The 20,145-nt window shown below is 48.7% G+C and overlaps 1 protein-coding gene and 1 long non-coding RNA gene across 2 annotated transcripts; one reads left to right on the top strand and one right to left on the bottom strand.

Annotated features, from left to right (window-relative positions):
* The first annotated feature begins 11,455 nt into the window (after window positions 1-11,455).
* STBD1 (starch binding domain 1) lies at window positions 11,456-13,082 on the top strand. The gene is made up of 2 exons (XM_066185065.1): window positions 11,456-11,712; window positions 11,823-13,082. Exons 1-2 carry the CDS (start codon window positions 11,493-11,495, stop codon window positions 12,644-12,646), a joined length of 1,044 nt encoding a protein of 347 aa, XP_066041162.1. The 5' UTR covers window positions 11,456-11,492; the 3' UTR covers window positions 12,647-13,082.
* Window positions 13,083-16,561: 3,479 nt separating this feature from the next.
* Window positions 16,562-19,582, bottom strand: LOC136290755 (uncharacterized). Its single transcript, XR_010721367.1, has 3 exons — window positions 19,481-19,582; window positions 17,429-17,532; window positions 16,562-16,653 (listed from the first exon to the last, which is right to left on the bottom strand). It is a non-coding gene; the product is annotated as an uncharacterized lncRNA (long non-coding RNA).
* Window positions 19,583-20,145: the final 563 nt, after the last annotated feature.

Below are 20,145 nucleotides of genomic sequence, written 5' to 3' on the forward strand. Positions count from 1 at the left end.
CGCCGGGAGGAGCCGGCAGCAGCCGCCGCCTCCCCGCCCCTCGGCGAGCCGGGGATGCTCCGCCGGCGCAGCCCCGAAGTCCCGGCGCGTGGTTCCTGCCCGCAAGGATGCCTGCCGCAGCCGGAGGCCTCCCCCTTCTGGAAAACAAGCGGAGCAATCCCACCGTTCTTGGGGGGAAACTTGCAGGGAGCGTGGAGCGCCGCCGGACTGGATTGAGCGTCGCAGGGAGCGGATTCTGCCACAGTTCAGCTTGCCACTAACACAGTGGAGCCGCGCTTGAAAAGATGAATCAAATCAATGCGGCTGGTTTTTCAGAAGCCAGTGGGGATGTACTGCTCCGCACTCCCACCCATCACTGCCAGCAGCGGGCAAAGACACCTGCAACAGGGGCTTTCCTAGCCATGGACCTCGCCCTTTCCAAGCCGTGCGACACGGCGCTGCCGGCCCACGCCCCATCAGCAGGCTGCCAGCAGCACTGGTGTTTCCCAAGTCCTGAGTCAGCTCCCTCTCCAAACCACGGGGCTGGCAGCTCGCCAGCTGCAGCCTGGTCCAAGTAATGCCTTCCTGAGCAAGAGGGCATCGAGTGGCCCATCAGAGGGATTTCCTGCTCACGACAGACACAAGCATCTTCCCCTATAAATATTTCTTCCTGTAATTGCGATTGCAGCAACGGCGCTATGTTATTTTGTGCCCTTTCAGATATTTCTGCTTAGGAAAGGTTCTGAGATCACATGTCACAGTTGTTTGGAAAACCAGAATTTCTGTGGTTCCATCCGTGCAGTTTAAAAGAAAGGTTGTTCTGGCAGCTTTCTGTCATTTAGATTCTCATTCCAGAGCGGTGTTCTCAGTCCCGCCTCATCACCATTTCTCCAAGAACCAGAATACATAATTAGAATCTGGTTTTGAAGGCTAATTCAACTACAGCAATAAACCCCTCCCCTTGAAAAGACTCTTCCATAGGAATTCTTTCTTTGGAACCTTAAACCTTCCCTTCCACTGTAAAATATTTTGGCTGAACCCTGGCACAAATATTTATAGATCAAGCAAAGGTTCCTACAGAATTTTGGGTTTGGTCAATTCCGCTTTTTGGTTTATTTTTTGCATAAAAATCTACCCACGTGGTGCACAGAACCACATCGTTTCTCCATACAGATTTTCTCTATTCTCAGTGTGAATTATTTTCGTTTTTGTGGCAAATTATTTTACCTTTGGGAGCCAAGGAAGTGCTCACCAGCCATGATCCACTGCAAACGCTCCCGTGAGGAGTGGCTGCACCTCTGGAGTGCAGCCTGGGAATGCAGTGGGTGCACTGGCGGCTCAAAGGCACAATTGTGTGTCATAATTACAGATCCCTGCAACAAGCAGAGGCACATCTTCCCTTTCCAGCATCATGATGATGTTACTGAGAGAAGAGGCAGACAAGGCCCACATTCTGGACAGCATGGACATGCTGAAACTGTCCTGTCCCGTGCACTGGGATTATCTTTAATAAACATAAAAAGCCAGACTTACTGAGGTTGTGATGTGGCTCCCTCAGTTTGTTCGGCTCCCTGGAGTCTATGCAAAGCAGGAAAAGCTTGCAAGGGAAGGAGTTAGGAAATCACACAGCACAGTATCAGCCGAATCAGAACAGATCCCAGAAATCCTTAATCCTGCTCCTGTGGTTTAGTAACTATCAGACATTTCTCCCGTGGATGTTTAATGCTGCCCACAGCAGGGCTGGAACAGCACTCAGGAGGGTGGGGCGCTGTTCCTCGTCTCTTTGTGTGCATCCGTGGCACTTCATGGATCTCTGGACTTTGACACCCGAGACAGGAATCGTGCTTGCCCTCACTTAATCATCTGCCACTGCTGACAGACCTGTCCACACCACGCCTGACTGGATCCAGCCTCGCACTGCTTCCTGCAGGAGCTGGGACCTCAGGGCACACAGAGACATCAGGCAGCTTCTCCGGGACCAAGCATGGTTTCATCTCAACGCTGAAAATGCAGCTGTAACTAGAAAAGTGCTTTACCCAGTAAACACTCTACCAGTTTCTGTCTTATCTCCAATCTGGGTAGGCTTGTGCACTCATCTCCTGCTGTTGCACGACGTTTGCAGTCTGCTTCCCTCTATGGTACCTGGCTGCTCAGCTCACCCACACGACACAGAACAAATTACAGGGAACCTACAGGTGCTCCCCATCCTCAGTTTCCTGACAAAGAGCCTGTGCCGGCTGCAGTTCCACAGCAGCACAAGCCTTACACGCAGAGCACGCTCCCAGCCTTGCAGGAGCAGCTCTTGGGAAGCACCCAAGTCCATCAGTAACACACAAGGAAAGGGTTTCCAGAGGCTTTGCCCTTCCGCTTTCCCTGCACAGCTCCCGCATATCCTCGTCACACACTGTGGGTATCTAGTACTCTATGCTTAATTAATAAAACAATAACCTAATTATAAGATCCTGATTTCAGCTGAGAGTTGAGACATTTCTGAAAGGTTTGTAAGTGGGCAGCGATCACATTTCACTGTCTCAAGCTTCAGTTTATTCTTCCCACAGAGGCAAATTAATTACCGGCAGGAAAGCAGTTCACTGTAGGGCAGAGCTACGCTGCAATTACTGGCTCCATCAGTGACCTTGGGAAGGGCTGGGAGTAAAGCTGGTGCTTTTGTCAGAGCAGCCTTTGCTCCTGGGTTAGAACACTGCTTGACTTCCTGATTTGGGACAGTGACATCCCAGGAAATGAGACATTTGCCTGCAATAGCACGAAATTTTGCTTCTGAGGAAATTACTAATTTTAACTGTTATGAGATTAGCAGCAAAAACGGTTTTCCTTCTCAAATTTGGGCCTGACCCTCACATTTCTGACACTCTCCAGCCCTCGTGGACTGTAAGCCAGTCACACACACATGCATGTTGCACTTGTGATACAGGCCATGTGGCACATTTTATAACCACACACACACACAAGCATATTCCTTGTAACTTCAGCTGGACCAAAACCAGCAAGTGCAGCCACTCACACCCATCAGCTACATCTGGTTTGGTTTGCTGCTCCCCTGACTCATCTGCTTGTGCAGCAAGAGCCTCATGACTCAGGGGCGCCAAGCCGTGCTGCCTGCGTGAGACTGAGCATTGCTCCAGGCCACCTTTTCCTCACCATCCTCTTCACCTGGATTTCTCCCCTCATGCAGCTCCCTGCTTTTCCAAAGCTGAGTCCCTCATTCAAAACACCTCCTTTCCAGGACTGGCACAGAGCAGTGCCAGAGCCCTCCCAGCTGAACCAGGAAATACCTTCTGGGGGGGAGAATGTCCCCAGTGGGTGTGAGGCAGAGGCCTTGATGGGAAAGGAAGGCGAGGAAGCGGCAGGGCCGGCACTGGGATGGACGGGAGGCTCTGGCAAGTGGCACAGTCTGGGTAACTCACACGGGTTTGCTGAGGGCTTGGATTGCCCTTGCCAAGCCCATCCCATCAGTGAAGCTCCTGCTGTCAGAGTTTTACTACCTTAATTCAGTTTTTAGCTTCTGCAATGCAGATTGCAACAGGAAGAACGCTGTCTTTTCAAGTGCTTGATCTGATACTCTTGAGCTTTGCCCACAGAGACTGACACAGTTTTCCAAGCCCTCAGTTTTCTATACAGCCCTTGAGGCAGCTCCAGGAGGAACTGGGTTTACTTGTTCTGCTGCTGCTTGAGTGCTGCAAACAGCCCTGGACTACTGGGAACATCCTCTGCACGCCAAGGGATAAGCACAGGTGTGGAAGCAGCCAGGGAGAAACCAAAACCACAGCTGATATGAGCCCATGCTGTTCCCAGCAGTAGAGCAAAGGAGAACCTGGCAAAAAAAAGACCTGGAGAAATGCAAAACCCGACCAGAATTGCATTCACTCCTGCCTTACAAACAAGCAACGAAGCCCGAATCACCATAAAAATGTGTCTCTGGTTTTATTCTAGGGAGAGCTATAAGGAGCGGGCAAGGTTTCTGACAGACAGGTAAGTCATGCAGGCCAGGTACTTTATCAGTCACACACTTCCCCATCGATATCTAACACTGCAGAGCAGAGACTTCACCCTCCAGCCTTGAAAACCTCTCCTGGTACCCCTGGACATGACAGATACTATACAGAACCTCTCAATCGAACAGAATCCATGGTGATCATGCACTTTTTCTCCTATAGTATGGCATGCATGCCTCCTAAAAAGGGGAAGATTACAGGATGATCTACAACCCCCAGTGAGACTTCAGGGCCCAAATCCCACAGCGGTGGATGAGCACCCCAGACCCTGGCCCAGACCTTCCTGAAGTGGCAGAGAGTTCCCGTTCCACTTATTTTATTATCCAAAGTTCCACTCGGGACTTTGACTGAGTTTCAACCTACGCCTAAGTTTTAAGGGAACTGCATGCGCTAGGGAGGGCACATTTAAAATGAGCACACATTTCCCTCACGTCAGAGTCCTGTCCCACATAAACGCCACTCCGACATACAAAGGTGAGCGATGCTCCATGGCAGGAACTCTAGGAGTCTCATTTTCATCATTTTGTAGCCAATTCTCAACTGCTTTTTTGATTTGCAAGAGTTCAAGAGCAGACTCTGGCCCTTAGAACACCTGCTGCTGCATTAAAGCCCAGAGGCAGACTACCTCTCCACACAGTTTTACCGAGGAGAAGTGGAGGTCTTGCACGGAGAGCCAGGGATTTTCACTGCTGAGTGCATTTCAGAGAGGCTGCAAACCTACTATCAGAGCCTGCTTTGTTCTGAGCCTGTCTTATATCACAGCCTGAGATCCTCCGCTGTTCCTGAAGGAAACACAGGGATTGAAGGCTGCAATTAGATGATCTTGCCAGCCCGCATCACATCATGATTTACTCGGGCGATCAACTAACTCTAATTAAAACTCTGCAGTCGTAAGTATCTTCTAGCTGGCAGCACCAGGGCAGCAGGGCTGAGCTCTCTGGAGCCTTCCCATGCACAAAACCTGGGATGTCAGCCCTTAAAGTGCACCCAACTCGCTGCCACAGACGAGGAAAGACAAAAAGCTCACATTAGAAGTCTCTCCCTGATTCCCAGTGTCCACTGCACTTAAAAGCACACTTGGTAGGCCTGGAACGAGTCATCCCCATCCCCGGCTGGCCACTGGCAGCCGCTGGAAAACAAACGCTTTGTACGTCAGCCTGGATACAAACAGCTCCTGTCTGCCAGCTCAGACAACGGGGCTGTGTGTGGGACAGCCCTCAGCTCCCATCCCGGGCCAGGGCGGCACTGCCCGAGGGTGGGACAGCCACCAGCTTCCCTGAAAATGTGCCACAGGTGGAGGTCTCAAGTGACGCTTCGTCAGGAGGAGGGAAATGTTGTGCAAAGGGCTAAAGGAACGAAGGGTATCCTAGGGGTCTAATCCTGGTAGGGAGGCTATGGAATCTCCTGCCTTAGGATTTGTTTTCCCCATACCCCCAGCCCCTGAGGGCAGTGTAGAGCCAGGCTGCGGCACGTGGCTCCCGATCCCTGCTGAAGGCAAAGCTTTGGCCCCACGATGTGCCGGCACCAGTGCATAGCAGGGTTTTATCCCAGTGCAGTAAACAAAATCCCGGGACTGTTTGGATGGGCAGGACGCCAGGCTCCCTCCAGGACAACTGCTCGCAGCTGCTGACAGCAATGCTGCCTTCGACTGTTTTATCATCTGCTCGACACAGAAGAGGCACCGAGGAAAAAACACTGAGGGGGAAAGGGAAGGCAAACGGTGCCTTGAGAGCAAAGCCAAGCAACCAGCACCCTTTGGCAATTTCTAGGTCTGTGCTTCTTCCAGAACCCAGCTCCTCTGTCCCCACTCCTTGTCAGATCCCAGGCTCCAGCCCCAGCGCCCTGTTGCACTTGGGTGCCTGCCAGCCTCAGTTCTGAGTACTTAATATCTTAAATATAGGCCAGAAGCAGAGCTGGGCCCTAGGATGGGAGCCACTGGGCTTCAGCACAGTCTGCAGTATCTCGTGTAGGTCAGCTGTGTCCCTTGGCACCAAAGGGAACACTTTGGGGAAGCCAAAAAGCGCCCCTACCACGGTTCTAGCATGTGACCCGGGCCTCAGGACGGAGCCCGACAAGGCTGCCCTCTGACAAGGCTGTGTGGGAAGGCACTTCTTGCTTTGCCCTGTCACCAGACCCAAGCAGCACATGACTAGGTGACCGGTGACGTCCCCCCTCACACACTGAACCCGGGAAAGAGGAACTTGCGGGGACAGATTCAGAACAGGACACGTAGATTTGATGGCAGCGAGACTGCGCTTCAAGGCACACGAAAGACCCCTACTGCGACCTTATTTTATAGCCCCGGCTTTTTATTTTCAGGGAGGAAAGATACGTACCACCAGTGAAGGCATCTCCCTGCAACTCAGTGATGCCACACCTCTAAGCAAACTTACTCAGGTCAGGAAGATAAGCGCTACCATCAGAGCTTACAGACCATTTGGTAGAGTCCTTTCCCAAGAATCCCCACATGGAAAGCAGCCAGGCAGCACAGAAAACAAACAAAAAACCCCTGGCCCCGTCTTGAATTAAATCATGCGATTTATAAAACAATACTACTTTCTTGCAGCTTTCAGGAAAGTGGCACCTGAAACATGGGGGCGTCAAGGCTCGTATTCAGAATTTCTAAAAAGGTTTGGCCTACATCAAAGAAAGAGTGTGAAATAATACCACACTTCACCTGTCTTTCAATGCTGCATTTTCCTATGGGCACGGCAGTGTAAAGAATCCACATGGAAGTCAAAGCAGGATGTCTCCAGGATGTGAGACAGCCATGAAAGTCTGTCAGCAGGATTTTGCTGGGAAATCTCATTTACGATTCAATTTCTAAGAGCTGCTGAGTACCACAACTTCAGTGAAATCCGAGACAAGCTTGAGACAATTTAGCCAAATATTGCTTTATGCCTGGGAGGAGGTAAAAAGCAACAGGCACCAACCATGGAAGGGAACCTGGAATGCAGCTGTACCAGTTGGGGAAATGGAGAATGAAGAATAACAAAATAGGAAGTGTGACTTGCACAGAGTGACTAATAAACTGAAAAAGCTGGCAAATAATGGCTCGCAGGAAACAAACCTAGGAGGAAAAGGGATGTAGGGAAAGCTGTGATTGACACTACTGTCACAGGACAGAAATCCACAGAAAGCCTGGGAAATGCAGTAAGAGACTGGCAGGACAAGCAATACCTCAAACCCAAGAAGGAATTCCAAGTCAGACTACTACGGGTAGAGCAGGGAAGAACGGCATTAGACCTCTTAGGTGTTTTGAGTCAGCTAAGCAAGGATGAAATGCATTCTAACATGGAAAAACAGCAGAGCAAACTCAGAATCGCAACCTGTGTGCTAAAAAATGGATGGAAAACCCGTGTGCTCTGTGCTTCTCAGCCTGGGCAAGACCTTTGGGGGTGACACCTGTGTCCAGGCTGGGTCACTGTTCTCAAAGAAGAATGACACCAGGCCTAAAGCGGACTCCTCAGGTCCCTTTTAGCTGCCTTCCAGATTTTCATGGCTCATAATGGAATGGAGGTCTGGATCTGGGGTGTCCTCATTACTAACCAACCACTCTTCAGGAGGTTAACAGCAGCTGAGAGAAAGCATCTCCTGTCTGTTTGGGAGGGAAGAGCTTTTGCTGCCAGCCATACTCCTCCTGTGCCACCTGCTGACTGCTGTGCAATGCTGCACAAGAGCGTCCAGTGTTCCCAGCTGAGATACTCCAAATAATATGGGAGGTGGACGGGGCAGAACGCCAGTCAGCTCATGGTTTCCTCCACGAACGTGAATACTTTTCCCATTTTTCTGCCTGCTTGGGTAGGGATCCAACACAGAAAGTGTAAAACAAATGCCTGGGAACCTCCACGGCATCAGTCTTGAATTTTAGATTTTAACCTGGCTCCCAGGCAGGCTACTTTAGCCTAAACTCTGGGAGTTATGGTCAAGATGGGAAAAGAAGATGTGACATTGCTCCTTCTCCCATCTCCTATTAACACCTGACTGTTTCCAGGTAAACCGGAAGAGGAATTCTTCACACTGAAACAATCAGTGGTGCCGAACGTGGCTATACCTCGCAGCTGCTGCAAGGGGTAACTCCCAAAGCACAGCGCTGCAGCACCAGCACTTGGCATCTGCTCCAGCAACAGAGCTGCCTGTGGCCCTTACAGAGGACCCCAAAGCACATCCACATGGAGTAACAGGCCCCCCGGATTTGTATTTCTATTTCTTTCTTACTTACTCACGTTTCCATTTTGCTCCGTTGCAGAACTGGACGAAGCACCACACACACACAGGGCTTTAAGAGCATTCCCTCCCCGGCATCAGCCAGCCTCACAGGAGCTCCCCAAATACAACCCCAAGTGCCTCTGTCAGAGCCAGGACAGCAGCACACAGGTCTGGCTGAGCAGGCGCTCCGTTTCTCACCGGAGGTTCCCTGTCACCACACTAGATGGCACAGCCGACAGAGGAACAGAGTTCCGCTGAGACACCGCCCGTGCGCCAGCCCTTCGTGACAACACCTTTGGCCGCTGCCTCGGTCACAGAGCTGGGGGAGTAAATATCTGCCCTCCTGTTTTGGTTTTGGTTCGGAAACGTGGAAAGGCGTCAGGCTGGAGGCTCCTGATCTCGGGCCAGCCAGCTGGGAATTCTGCAAAGTCACGTGTGGCTTTTCCAAATACTTTCCTGCTTTTCCAGCGCTCTCCCACTTGCTGAGCAAACCATGGTGCAACTAACTCAGCCTCACTCACAGAACACTGCTCTCAAAGTAATGCCACATCAGGAACGACTGCAAGAGCAAACTGAAGTCTTGAATTCATTAGAAACAGAATTACATCCCTGAGACTTAAAGAATTTGATTCCTCGTCCCTCTATTGTACAGACACCATGCTCGGTTCTGATAAAAGCTCTAAAAAAAAAAATCTCAGTTGCATTTTGGAGCATTTCTGTTTATCTGCTCTGGAAATCCTCTAAGGAGACAGAAGTCTCCAAGTTCTACAGGATATGAGCACTTCAAGAATTCCTAGAGGGGAAGAGACCAAAGCCTTCAAAGGGATAAGTTACCGTCTGCAATGGTCCACGCATTTCCTTCAGAAGAGGAACCTCAGCCCTCAGTGACCCTTCTCAGTTCTCCCCTGTCCAGCATCTGTGCTTCTAACACTCTGCAACTGATCAGCAGCTCAGGAGTTTCACCCTTAGTATTCACTGAGACCCTTGTTTGACAAAAACAGGAGACAGCAAATTAATTCTAGGCACCCTAAGAGGAGTTGCAAAGCAAACAACTCAGCTGCTGCCCGCACAATGATCACTGCTACAGGCACGGGTAAAACCCATCGCATCCACATAAATCCATGCTGCCTCTCGAAGGGAAAGGCCCTCTGGGGACAATGCAGGACTAGGCTGGGAATGTGAATTACTGAACTGTCCTTCCTTGCCTGTCTCTTTGTCACAAGCTTGGTGACTCCCTCTTTTTGTAACGACACAAATGCATTTGTGCTATCAACAATTACCCTGAGTACTCAAAGCAATCGGGGTGCTTTGCTTTAGTTTCTTTTGCAGGTGCTGGGTGAAAAAGTCTGGCACCAGAAGAGGCCTGAATGAGCATGGAGATGAACAGCAGAGGAGACCTTTGCTCTACCCATTAAAGCAGCACGCTGCCTTTCATCCTGTGCATTTCTGTATCTTCATAATAAACCTTTCCTTAAGGGTTCCTGCAGGAGTCTCTTCTAAGCTGTGTTTGCTTGATGTCTCTTCCTATCTATGCTGTTTTATCAAATGTGCTCCAGGAAAGAAATGTGGGGTTAGCAGCTCCAAACACCACCTCCTCATCTGCGCTGAGGACTGGCAGGAGGATGCCCTTTTAGTGTGATGCTACAATAATTAATGGGTTGTATCTGCTCTGCTGCAGGGAGGTGGCCGGGAAGTCTAAATTGCAGTGCACGCATCGTACTTACAGAACAGCAGGTGGGAAGGCACCCGGACTGGCAATCCCAGCTCAGCAAGGTGGTGCACAGACACAGAGCAGGGAACTTTTTGAAGGCTAGGAGAAAAGGAACCTTAGTAAACTGCAAAATAATCGCCTACTCCACAAAGTTTCAGTAGTCAGTACAGCTCATTACAGCCAAGGGTCTGTTTGAAGCAGCAAGCCTGAGCCGCACCTTGAAGCACCGACAGTGGTAGAGTACACCCAATCCCTCAGTCACTGAGAAAGTGCCCAGGCATATCCTGGCCCCACAGCTCTTTCCTTCCCCTGTGTCACTGAGCAGGAGATGTGAGCAGTGCACTTTCAGCCCATGCCAGGACACAGCCCAGACCGCCAAGTACCAAAATAGATATTTTGACTTAAGCACCAGCTCAGCACTTTGCTGGAGGAGACAGTTTCCTAGCTACTGTGGTAGGCAAAGAAAGGGAAGGTATTTAGATCATGAATTCTGTGTCTCTGCACAGCCACCCTCCTCCATGTCAGCCAGGGAGCTGCCCCACGGAGGCTGCACACTTGTGCTTCTATAAATTCGATTGACATTTACTGTCCCGTTAAGCTGAGGGTGCACTGCTCGAACTGACACTGAAAGATTAAGGAGTTCACACACTGGAAATAGACTTACTGGGACATCCACTTAGCCATTCTCTTGTCTAATGAGATAGTGGGAAAAATCTCATCAGTGGGCTTTAGAGATCCAGTCATGACCACACCTTTGGTCAGATAAAGAGGATGGATTAAAAAAAGACAGTAATCAGAACCGAGTGGAATTGCCTCCCCTCGCTCCTTCCCTAGTGCTAATCTTTGGTATTATAAACATTTTCAGTTTGTCACTCTGGAACTGCCAATTCAAAATACAAAGTCCCAAGGTGTGCTTACTAAATTTCTCGGGTTTCTAGTAAGGTTCACGTGTATAACCTCTTCATTTTGAAATTAGGTTTGACATCATCACCTCGAGAGTAATAAAATGAAGGTAAACCTAATTAAACATCAAATATCCTCTGCATTAATGGACTCTGAAGTCCTGGTAGTCCAAAAAGCTTCCTGAGCATAATACAGAAGCCAGGAGAGCAGGGCTACGTAAAGGAATCCAGTTGTAGTCATTACGGTATGATGAAGAGGCTACAAAATCAGTAGGGAATTCGTCTCGGTTCTCAAAGGTATCAGAGCAGGACAGGATTTTCACCAGCACAAGGATTAAAATTACCAGTCAATCAGTCCCCCTCAGCACACGCCTGTTGGAGCACCTAAGCCCACCAGCACTGCTAGAATTCAACCCGCCCTTCGTGACCCTGCCTCGGCAGGGGGCTTGGGCTTAGGTGGCCTCTACAGGTCCCTTAGACCCCCATCAATTCTGAGAGAAGGCAGAGAAGTAACAAGTGGAAACTTTCTCGGCCCTGCCTTCGGGAGCTCACGCCTCCGCGGCGCGGCTCAGCCCAGCCCCGCCCGGCCCGGGGCGGCTCCTCCCCGGATCCGGAGCGCGGCTTAAAGCGGCGCCGGGGGCGCGGCCGCGGCGGGTCCCGCTGCTGCAGCGCCCGGCCATGGCCCGCGACCGCGGCCCGCCCGTGCTGCCCGCCGAGCCCCGCGGCTGGGGCTGGCTGGGCGCGGGGCTGTGGCCGGCGCTGCTCGTGGGGCTGCTGGCCGCCATCGTCGCCTGGTTCTGGTACGGCGACGGCGACCGGCGAGCCGAGGCGGGCGGCGAGGCGGCGGCGGCCGGCAGAGAGGGGCCCCGGCGGGCCGGCGCGGGGCCGGCGGCCACAGGTACGGGGATGGGGATGGGGAGGCGATGCTCGGGGTGTCCCGGGCTGCCCGAGCCTGCGGGAACTTGGGTTTGCCGGCGCTCGGTTTAACCCGCTGCCGTTCTCCCTCAGTGTCACTTGCGGAGGATGCTGCGGCGGCCGGGGAGCCGGTGAGGCGGGAGGGCGCGGCTACTGCCCGGTCCGGCCTTTGGAAACCAGGAGAGGATCTGGCGGCTGTTTCAAGGGAAGAGCTTAACCACGTACCGAGCGGTGCAGTTCCGGGCGAAGCTGTGGAGCTGGAGAAGCTGATCCCGAAGCACGCTGTCACGGACACGGGGGAGCATCTCGCTGATGTGGCCGGCAGCCAGGCAGGCGATCCGGGAGCCCAGGTGGGACAGGCAAGTGACGGATGGTGCGTGATGAACTTGGCAGGAGCCTCTGACGATGACTGTAAGGACAGAAATGAGGAGCAGCCGTGTCAGCCAGCTGAGAGGAGGGACTTGGACCATGAAGAGTGGGAAGTTGTTTCTGAGCACCTGGTCGAAGGGGAGGATGGCAAGGATGGCAGCATGGAAGACTCAGACAGCAAGGAATGGGAGCAAGGAGACTGCTGTGATGGGGACTCGAAAGCAAAGAGAGTTGCAGCCGTGCCCCCCATGTTCCAGAACATCCACGTGTCTTTCCGTGTGCACTACATCACCCACTCGGACGCGCAGCTCATCGGTGTCACGGGGGACCACGAGTGTCTGGGCCAGTGGCACAGCTACGTCCCCCTCAGGTGTGACAAGGATGGCTTCTGGTCCGAATCCATCAGTCTGCCCGCAGACACCAGAGTAGAGTGGAAATTTATCTTGGTGGAGAATGGGAAGGTCAGACGCTGGGAAGAATGCAGTAACAGGACCCTAGTGACTGAACACGAAGATCAAATTGTTCACCAGTGGTGGGGATACCATTAATGGGAAGGTGGAAGCTGCTGATCTAATGGCAGAGCTGCCTAGGTGAATCACTGAGCCCCTAAACCTTAGGGGGGCTCCCCTTCTTCTCTAGGAGACCCTCTCAAGTGCAGAGCTGTGGAAATCCCGTATCAAACCACGTAAGCAGCAGATCTCTTTAGGAAATCTTTTGGCAACCTGAAAAATCAACTTTGAGCGTGTGCTGAAGAGACACAAGTAGGCTAAGAAGGCATGAGCAGCATTCCAAGCACCTGCCTGTCCAGGTGGATCTGGACCCTGGACTCGAGTTAGTGTTGCTTTGAGTGGGATGCATCTTGGTACCCGCTGCTTGGGCCTGGGAAGCGTACTGGGAGGTGTGGTTACCAGCACTGTAACAGGAGCTTAAGCGTTTTAATTTATGTAATGTATTAAGGAAACAATAAACATTTTCAGATTGACAGTTCACTACCAGTTGACCAGTGACCTCACTCGTTTTGGCAACTTTGATCCAAGTGAGCCACTTGACGTGAAATCTTAGTGCTGAGGAAGTGATTGGTGAGAAGTGGCCCCCCCCCTCTTGCGAGTAACAAGAGGTTGAACCCCAAAATAGTTCATTCTCTACCCCCTACTGTCCAGCAGTCACCTCGGCTCAAATGAAAGGCTTGGCAGGCAGCTCCACTCCTGCTGAGGGGAGAGCAAAGGTCAGAAAGGACTGTCTCGGCTTAATGAATTACTTTGTCAGGGTGGGAGCAGGCTTTAAAAAAAACCTGGAATGCTGTGACGGCTAGGGAATAGGGTTCTGGCTGGAACAGAGTTAGGTGGCACAGTGACACAGTATTGTAAGCAAATACTTGGCTTAACCTTGTAAATATTTTTTAAGACTAAGCTTTTCAGCTTGAATTTATTTTAAGTTGTGGCCTTCTAGTGATGAAGTAGAATACTTCCAGCTTCAGCTAGTTGGTATCTTTATGTGATAGAAGCAGAAAGCTGCTCTGCTTCCCTGCCTTTTGTATTTTTGGGTACAAATACATGATGCCACTTGAGCAAGCTCCTCTTTCCACAATACTGAACCGAGCTCTGGCCTGCAAACAGCCCTTCCCTCGAGTGAGCTTGGTCTGGGAGAGCAGAGTTTTGCAGGAGATCTGAAAGTAATTAACACTTTGGTTTGGAAGATGTACTTCAAAAAGCACATCACTGATCTAAACACCTCTGCTAATTCTCCTGCTCTGTGTGGTGGAGCAGTCTGGATGTGTGAAATAGAATAGCTTTGGTGAAAGACTGGAACACGAACTTCAGAGGCTGACCTCCTGCACCTGGTGAGTTAATGGGCATCCAGTTGGTTGGAAAATGCTAGAGCTGCTGGGAAGAACAAGTGTTGAAAATGTTCTTACTGGGACTTGGGTACCAGCTTTTCAGAGAGTGGGTGGGGCTGCCTGCTCCTGCAGACCTGGCCACAAACTAATTCAAGGAACTCCTGGGAGGGTATTGAGGGGAGGGTGAGGAGGGAGAGAGACTAAGGCCAAGGAACAAGTGTACTGGCAAGATGGAATTTTGATTTTTATCCCGTGAAACAACCTCAGCTGTATTCTTTGCACTTGGCTTTTCTAACTAGAAACTTGAAGTGGATACTATATCTAATACACAACGGCAATAGAAGGCGATCTTCAGAAATCCCTGAAGTCAAAGCAAAACATTTCACATCAAGGTGATTACAAATATCTTCCCCCTAATGCAAGCTCCTCAACCAGTGAGATGCTGTCAGCTTAAGAAGCGCTTGTCGCGCAGCCACTGCCACCTGAGCGTATTTATACACACGCTTGAGGCTTGTCTGAGGAGATTAACTGTGCCATTAGATTAAGTTATTCACTAGAAAGCTACTTAACCTATGCTAGAATAGATTCTCTAATGCAGCGCTGAACATGTCAAACAGACCAACCCTGAGAAGTCTTTCAAACTGAGAACAATTTTTTTTTTTAAAACGCCCTGTGCTTTGATCCCACAGACAACTCACACTCCTCAGGGTTGTGTCGTCTTGCTGAATGATCATCTGTGGTTTCTGCAAAGACCCGCAATGAGCTTTTGCTGCAGCCTCTAAATTATTTTGTCGTTCCCATCACTGCTTCCCCAGCAGGACCTATGCTGTGTAAATTAAATGGTTTGGGTGTGGTGAAAGGAAGCAATCTGGATTTCAGTTTTTCTGGAGGAACCTAGCAGTATTTTCTCCAAGTTCACAGGGGTGTTTTCTCATTATCGAACAATCTGTTCGCTCAAAGGTGAAAGTCGATTTAAACAAAGTTGCCTTGCTGCATAAAAAAGATGCTGCTGGAATGGCTGATAGCTGTCAATGTCCTGGCTGTGAGAGCAGTGAAGCTACATGTGAGAAACAACTTACTGTTGACACTCCTGAGTGGGTCTAACAGCCAGCAGCTCGGGAGATTTCCAAGCAAACAACAAACTGTCTCACTCACAGCTTGGCAAAGCCTGCAACCACAGAGCTACCTTTAAAGGTCACCTGCTCATACCTCTGACAACAAACTTCTGACAAACTAGACAATTTGATTATTTTCATGCGAAACACAAACTATTCCTTTGAGTGAAATAGTTTGGTGCCCAAATGCTGCATGCTGGATGGTGATCTGTGCAAGCAGCCTGAGGGGACTGGGCATAAACCATTTTAAAGTCTCCCACAAAAACCTTCACTGCAGCTAGTTTGCTTTGCAAAACCCACGCCCATCCCACATTCTCTCTGGGAGCTGAACTTACCCTTTGGAGTGTCTCCACACATTAGCCTGGTGTTGGGTTTTCTCTCCCGGGGGTCGGCTGCCATCTGTGGCGTCCTTGCTGTGGGCAAGCTCGGCCTAACAGTCCTCCCGTGCCATCCACCTGCATGACATGGAATGACAAGCACAGAGGCCAGCATCTATTGAGCTGCTCTAAGGCTCATGTGCCTACGAGCTGTTCCTTGCCTGCTGCTGGTGACGGGGGGGAAGCCCAGACATGTCCCCAGCTCTGCTGGTTCCAGCTAAAGGATGTTAGGCTGCTGTTTTGGACTGGCAGATGCCCCTCTCTTCTCTCTGACCCCTCCAGCTGCTCCCTGCCTTTGGCACACAGCTCCAGCTTCTGCAACTCTTTCTAGCTTGGCTCGTTGAACACAACTGGGAGTGCACTGACCAGTGACCTTTCCCAAGGGTTCTTATTCTCTACACGTATTCTCTCCTCTTAAGAAAATTTTGGTAGATTTGTCCAAGATGTGTGGCAAGTCCAAACTGTGATACATGCACCGTTTCAACCAATCCTTTCATTCTCAATGCAACCAATTCCTAGGACAAGGGAGATGCTTTTACTAATATTTCGACTGAGCTTGCAACACAGCTGCAAAAACTATCAAAAACAGTGTAAAAATTATGAGGAAAAAAAACCCCAAAAAATCCACAAAAAACCAAAAAACCTCCTAGGATTAAAATACCACTGGCAATAACTGAGGACATCTTAGGAACAACTCAGTAATTTCTTCTCCCCAGACAAGACTTGAACTAAAATTTGATGAGTCCATTCTTGCTTAAATGAGTCACAGTACGGTATGGAATTCAAACTTCAAGAGGAAGAATTTAGCTCAGACATAGGGAGAAATTCTTCCCTGTGAGAGTGGTGAGGCCCTGGCACAGGGTGCCCAGAGAAGCTGTGCCTGCCCCATCCCTGGAAGTGTCCAAGGCCAGGCTGGACAGGGCTTGGAGCAACCTGGGATAGTGGAAAGTGTCCGTGCCCATGGCAGGGGGTTGGAATGAGATTATCCTTAAGGTCCCTTTCTACTCTGTACTTCCTGCTCATTTAAAATAAGAGCTATAAACAAGAGTTTAAAAATCGTAAAGGCTTTTGTTATTAATCTTTAAAAACGTAACTTATTTTAAACACAGTGTACCTACGTGAAAGCGACCACTAATGCATACAGCGCCTTCACCTGGACAGCCGTCTCTCCTTTTCCTTGGATTTCTTTGTCTTCACCTCCTGAGTTCTGATCATTGGAGACGTGGCTGAAAATAGCAGAAGAACAGATTAGCTAAACACTACCTTGTACTCCCAAGGTTGAGGTCTCAGGTGCAGCCACCTGAAGCTTCGTGAAGTCCTCCCGTAACAAGTTATGCTGTACCTACCAAGCCCTTACAAATGCAGCTTCAGTTTGCAATTCTTTATGTGAATATAGAAAAACCTCTAAGGATATTAACACGGATGGCAAAGAACAAAAATGAGAACGCTTAATTTTGGCTTATTTATATAAATAACTTCATTAGTTTGATCTACATCAGGTCACTTGTACGTCCCTGACACAAATGCACTGCGTGATGAGGGGAAATAATAATTTCCCAAATCTGTGCAACGAGACTTGAAGGAGAAAAGGGGAAAGAGACTGGAATGTGCCATAAGAAAAAGCGCAGAGAAAATAAACCCCATCTCATTTGGCATCCTGCCATCCCAGAAGCTCATGCAACTAAGTTTTGGAAATCTTGCAGTTTCCATGAAAGCATCATCAGCTTGTGAAAAATTCCCCGTGACAGCACACAAGGACACCCCTAAACAGCTGCCATGTTTGACATGTTAAGGATCCTGAAGCTTATTAGAGTTAAGAGGCATTGTGGAGTTAATCTAATTACCCTCCCAGGAGCAGGACAGTGCAGAAGTGGGAACTGCTAGTAAAACTAGTGTGTGCTAGTAAAAGCACAGGTAGAGCTCTGGCAGGTACCGAGAACAGTTTCTGGACAGTGTGTGTTTTTTCAATAAAACAGGAATATTTTTGGTAAATACTGGCACCTTGGTTTTTTTTAGCTGTGATGATTCCACCAGGTTTTGCAGGCTTTCCATCTTGTTCTGTAGCCTCTTTGGTGTGGGCTTTCTAGTTTCCATGGGCTGAGAAGCTAGGGAAAAATAGTAATAATGTTATCATCAATAATAATAAAAAGGCCATTATAAATTACCTAAACGTTCCCTTTGAATTGAAGTTCTTACAAAATAAAATCTACGCCAATATTTTCAGTAAACCCCAGAACTTTACTAAATGCGTTACAGGAACCACAACAGCTATTAGAGGTATTTTTTTTACAGGAAATATTGATGTCACGCATCCTTACAGCCTCTTAATTTGAATAAGGCAATTGACCAGGCCTTAAAATTAGTGGCGTGTGGAATTTATCTTGTCACTGTTAATGTATTAACGTTAATTAATTTCCTAAGGCATTAGGAAAATGCCTGGACACTGCAGTTGGTTTGCTAGAAGGCAGACAGTAATGACCCAGAAGATTTTCTTTAATACTAAGAGGTACAAAAAGAATACCCAGAGCAGTTACTCCTCACACTGAACAGAGTCTATCTCTGTAGCACAGTGGCTTAAACTCTAAATAGAGAACAATATCGGTGTCTGCAGGCAATTTTCACAGAATGGATAATCCATGGGCAAGAAAAGACAAGGTAGTTAAGATTTATATCTTCATACCCTGCTGCTCAAAGCCAGATCCTCATATTTCTTTTGGGGAACAAAATTCATGTCACCACAGTTTAAAAGGTACTGACCATCCAGTACTCAGAAGGAAACCAACAGCATTTTTTGATTCCTCTAAAAAGCCCATCCATACCTAAGAATCCAAATAAAGAACTCAGGAGCCTAAATTTAGGCTCCAAAAATGGGACAATGCTATTGATGCCAATTACACAAGTAACATGGAAGTTACCAATTTTGGGTGTCAGCCTTTGAGGAGCCGCTTTCCAGCAAAATATGGATTTTGTAGCAAGTGCAATAAAGACTTTGTAACAGCACCTGCTGAGAGGCATGTGAGTAAATTCCTAGGAAAAGACACTGTATTGGGGCTATATTCTTTATAATATTCTGTAATGTTCCAGTTTGACCTCAATGCTGCCAGTGAAAACTTACCAAGGGATGTAAGGAGCAGGGAAACATCCTGGGACTGAAGATCTGCGGGATGTGAGTGGGAAGGAGCCCTGAAAACAAAATGAGGGCAAAACCTGCACTCTGGAAGGATTCTGCTAAACTTTGGTCATGCTAGCCAGCATCCACAGTGACAATGTGAAGCTCTCATATGGAGTCTCCAGCTCTCATACATGGAAATTAAAAGCAAACAATGCAAATATGGTTCAGAGCTCTTGCTTAGTGGGATGAAAGTGACATGAAAGGTTTGTTTTGTAATTCCCAGGAAGCTCTTAGCATTATGAATAAAACAATACAAACAAGCTCAGGATTGGGGCTGTATTAAAAAAAGCCTTAGAAACTGAACCTCAGATGAGTACTGTAAGAAGCAGGTTACTCTGCTAAGTGAAAGCACTTCTCACTGTCCTGAAGTAAGAAATCCTAAAGTTCTCACTGTGCTTTCCCACTGTGCTTCAGTAGCAGCCTCTCCAGCTGCAGTGTTGATTTAATCCTAATCAAAATTCATTAACAACATTTTCTTTTATGAAGTATCCCAACGATCTGGATTAGAAACATCATCATTTGTGCTGTATCGATTTTCATGTGCTTAGTAAAAAAAAAAAAAAAAAAAAAAATTCCTGCATTTAGATACTTATATATGGCAGGAAGAAAAAAGAAGAACGGAGTTGTGAACAAAAATAAAAGCAAGCACTAAAGGCAAATGCTGTGGCCACCTTCTATTTCCCTACCACTTAAAGCATCAGAGTAGTCTGGCAAACAACAGAAGCTTTGGAAGTTTGCAGATTATCTCAAGCTTATGTGTAAACCTGACCTTGCAGAAACACATCCCACTCTGCTCCTGAAGCACATCAAGAGCCAGATCCCAGTTTCTGAGGGCACCGTAAATACACAGCCCACAACAGAAATAAATCTATTCTTCTTACACTGCATTCCTCGTGGTTGTTAAAGGGGATTTTCTCCCGCCATGGCTGCTGAGATCCATGGAGGGAATGTCACTGTCTGAGCTTGTCAATTCTTGAAGAATCCTCTTTAGACCCTGCAATGGCGCTTCCTTCAAAATGTCCAGCCTGCAAGGCTTCTGAAATAAAATAATTCAGTTAAAAACGATTTACAAAGGCACTCTGTTGTCAATTCTTACCTCAGCTCATCCAAGTGGATATGTTTTTTTCCCCCTTGACTCTTGTTTTGTCCTTTTTAACCCATCACCTCAAGTGTCGCTGTACAGGGCACAGACACAGCGTTGAAGGAGACATGGGAGCACCTGAGGGTGGATGTTTTCCAGACACTCATCCCTGTAGCAGCTGAGCTGTCTGCACACACAAACCCCTTTATTGCCACAGCCATCTTGGACATGAAGTGCAGTATTATTCTCATTTTACTGCTCTGGACTTGAGGCAAAGGCCTGGTTCAAAAAACTTTTTCTTCCAGTGAAAACTGGATTTTTTCACTGCTGAGAACTGGATTTTTCAGCATTTCACATGTTCAAAGCACTGCTCCCACTGACCTTTGCTACATCTGGGGATGGAACTGGTTGGAAACACTTTGCTACCCCATTTTCATTTTTAAAAAAAGGTATTTTTTAAGGTGA

Source organism: Chamaea fasciata, unplaced genomic scaffold, assembly GCF_029207755.1.
Source record: "Chamaea fasciata isolate MVZ Bird 193981 ecotype frontalis unplaced genomic scaffold, bChaFas1.0.hap1 SCAF_6, whole genome shotgun sequence".
Classification (NCBI taxonomy): Eukaryota; Metazoa; Chordata; class Aves; order Passeriformes; family Sylviidae; genus Chamaea; species Chamaea fasciata.

Bases quoted from the DNA above. Each gene is read 5' to 3' on its own strand.
- STBD1 (XM_066185065.1), top strand. From the start codon at position 11,493: ATGGCCCGCGACCGCGGCCCGCCCGTGCTGCCCGCCGAGCCCCGCGGC. The intron at 11,713-11,822 runs GTACGGGGATGG...GTTCTCCCTCAG, and splicing joins CGCGGGGCCGGCGGCCACAG to TGTCACTTGCGGAGGATGCT.